This window comes from Canis lupus, chromosome 9, assembly GCF_011100685.1.
Source record: "Canis lupus familiaris isolate Mischka breed German Shepherd chromosome 9, alternate assembly UU_Cfam_GSD_1.0, whole genome shotgun sequence".
NCBI classification, from domain to species: Eukaryota; Metazoa; Chordata; class Mammalia; order Carnivora; family Canidae; genus Canis; species Canis lupus.
This window is the reverse complement of record NC_049230.1, coordinates 32,798,457-32,800,692: the sequence shown is the minus strand read 5'-3', so window position 1 is coordinate 32,800,692 and position 2,236 is coordinate 32,798,457. Positions and strand designations below refer to the sequence as shown.

The 2,236-nt window shown below is 48.5% G+C and overlaps 1 protein-coding gene across 1 annotated transcript; it reads right to left on the bottom strand.

The window, feature by feature from the left end:
* Positions 1-208: 208 nt before the first annotated feature.
* On the bottom strand, positions 209-1,704 carry LOC119876610 (olfactory receptor 4D2). The gene has a single exon (XM_038546150.1). It carries the CDS (start codon positions 1,678-1,680, stop codon positions 736-738), a length of 945 nt encoding a protein of 314 aa, XP_038402078.1. The 5' UTR covers positions 1,681-1,704; the 3' UTR covers positions 209-735.
* Positions 1,705-2,236: the final 532 nt, after the last annotated feature.

The following is a 2,236-nucleotide window of genomic DNA, read 5'->3' as shown; positions in this document are numbered from 1 at the left end:
TGTTTCACTCTTGGGCATGTTGCATGGCCCTCCCACCCTCCCCAGGCCCCCCTCACTGACTGAGGAATTGCCACCAAACACTCCCAAAACACTACCCATCCGATGAGAGAAGAAATGTCAGGCAGAATGATAACAATGACAATAATCCTTACCTAGGTTCTATGTAAGGTTTATAAAATATTCGTACACATTTTTTTGGAATCTTGTAACAAATCTGTGAGATTGTTGGGACAGATATTGCTTCATGCCAGTCCTGTGCAGAGGAATCCACGAGTTCAAGAGAGGCCAGGTGGCCTCTCCGAGGTCACCAGTCTGGTGACAAATGGGCCAGGGGCTCCCAGTTTAGGGCTAAGTCTTCAAAGGCCTGTGCTTTCTCTAACATGTTTGGACACAGACCAAAAGTGGCTGGGAAAACACGTAAACTAGAACTGCTCTCACTGGGGATATACCTTTCTTGTAAGGGGAAACCATCCACCAAGGAGAAAAGAAGGGTGGCTTTCTGGAGCCATGAGAACTTCTCACTGTAGCAGGAGTTTTAGAACTCCAGCATAAACCTTAGCCACCAAACAGGACTTGTTCCTTTTTCCGAAGAATCAGAGTAAGGTGCTTAGTTTCAGAACTCAGTCACTTCTGTGATGACCTCCACAACGTATCCACAAGCTGTGAAGACAGCAGGAACAGTAGCTCTCCCTCCATTTCACAAATGGAAAAGCAAGCCAGGGAGAAGTGACCTACTCATTGTCCAAGATCCCTTTTACAAAGCAGCCGGCGCCTCCCTAGTCTCCTCACTGCTGCCTGCACCTCCTGGTTCCTCAGCGTGTAGATCATGGGGTTGAGCATGGGGGTCATGACCGTGTGGCTGATGGACACAGCCTTGTCCATGGAGAAGGGGGTGAAGGGCCGAGCATAGAGGTAAATGCTTGGAATGAAAACCATAGACACAACGACGATGTGGGTGGTACAGGTGGAAGCTGCCTTCCTCCTCGCCTGCCCAGAGTGGGACCTCAGCATCACCAGGATGACAGAGTAGGAGGTCAGGAGGAGAAAGAACCAGATGATATCCAACAGCCCACTGTTGGAGATCATGAGGAACTCCAGAAGGGACGTGTCAGTGCAGGCAAGTCTCAGCACTTGTGGGACATCGCAGTAGAAGTTATCCAGGATGTTGGGGCCACAGAAAGGCAGCGGGAGCATCAGAGCCAGTTGGGAAATGGAATGCACAAATCCCCCTACCCAAGCAGCAACCACCAGTCGGACACAGAGCTGAGTGTTCATGATGGTGACATAGTGGAGGGGCCGGGAGATGGCAACGAGGCGGTCATAGGCCATCACAGAGAGGAAGAAGACCATGGCACCTCCCAGAAAGTGAAAGAAGAAGATCTGGGCCATGCAGCCCTGGTAGGAGATGGTCTTCTTCTCAGAGAGGAAGTCCACCAGCATCTTTGGGGCAGTGACAGAGGAGAAACAGAGGTCCAGCACAGCCAGATTTCGGAGCAGAAAGTACATGGGTGTGTGGAGTCGGGTGTCTGAGGTCACCGTGACCATGATGAGGAGGTTTCCCACGACAGTGGTGGTGTAGACAAACAAGAACACCAGAAACAGGAAAAGCTGGAGCTCTCGAGTCTGGGAGAGTCCCAAGAAGACAAATTCTGATACCCACGTGAGGTTCTCTGGCTCCATGGTGGTATGGAGAAGTCCATACACCTAAAGAATCTGAACCACAGGCATTGATGCAAGAAGTCACTACTTGCCTTTTTTTAGTGCTCTGGAGCTCAGAACTGAGTTGTCCAGGTCTATATGATGGGCATCTTGCGTGTAGACCATATCACTATGTGCTGATTAAATGGCCTTGTCTGTAGAGAGCTTACAAGTTGGTGGCATAATATACATTCTTGAGATATCTTAAAGCCATCCAGAGACCTATCCAACCTGCTCTTCAAAGACTTGGTGTGACATAGTGGGTACGGGACACTCAGAGGCCAACAGAACATCAGTCAAATTTCAGGTCTTCCATTTCCTTAAGATTTGACCTTAAATTTACTTAATCTCTCTGGCCTGTGTCATTATCTGAGTTAGGACGAAAAATACATTATGGGACTTTGTGAGGGCTAAGTAGAATGATACCTACAAAGTTTCTAGAACAGTGTCTGGAAATAAATGATAATCACTTTCTGTGTCATCTCCTCCTCTAAAGACATCCTTCCTTCTTCCAGTCTCAAATTTTTCTACCGGTCCC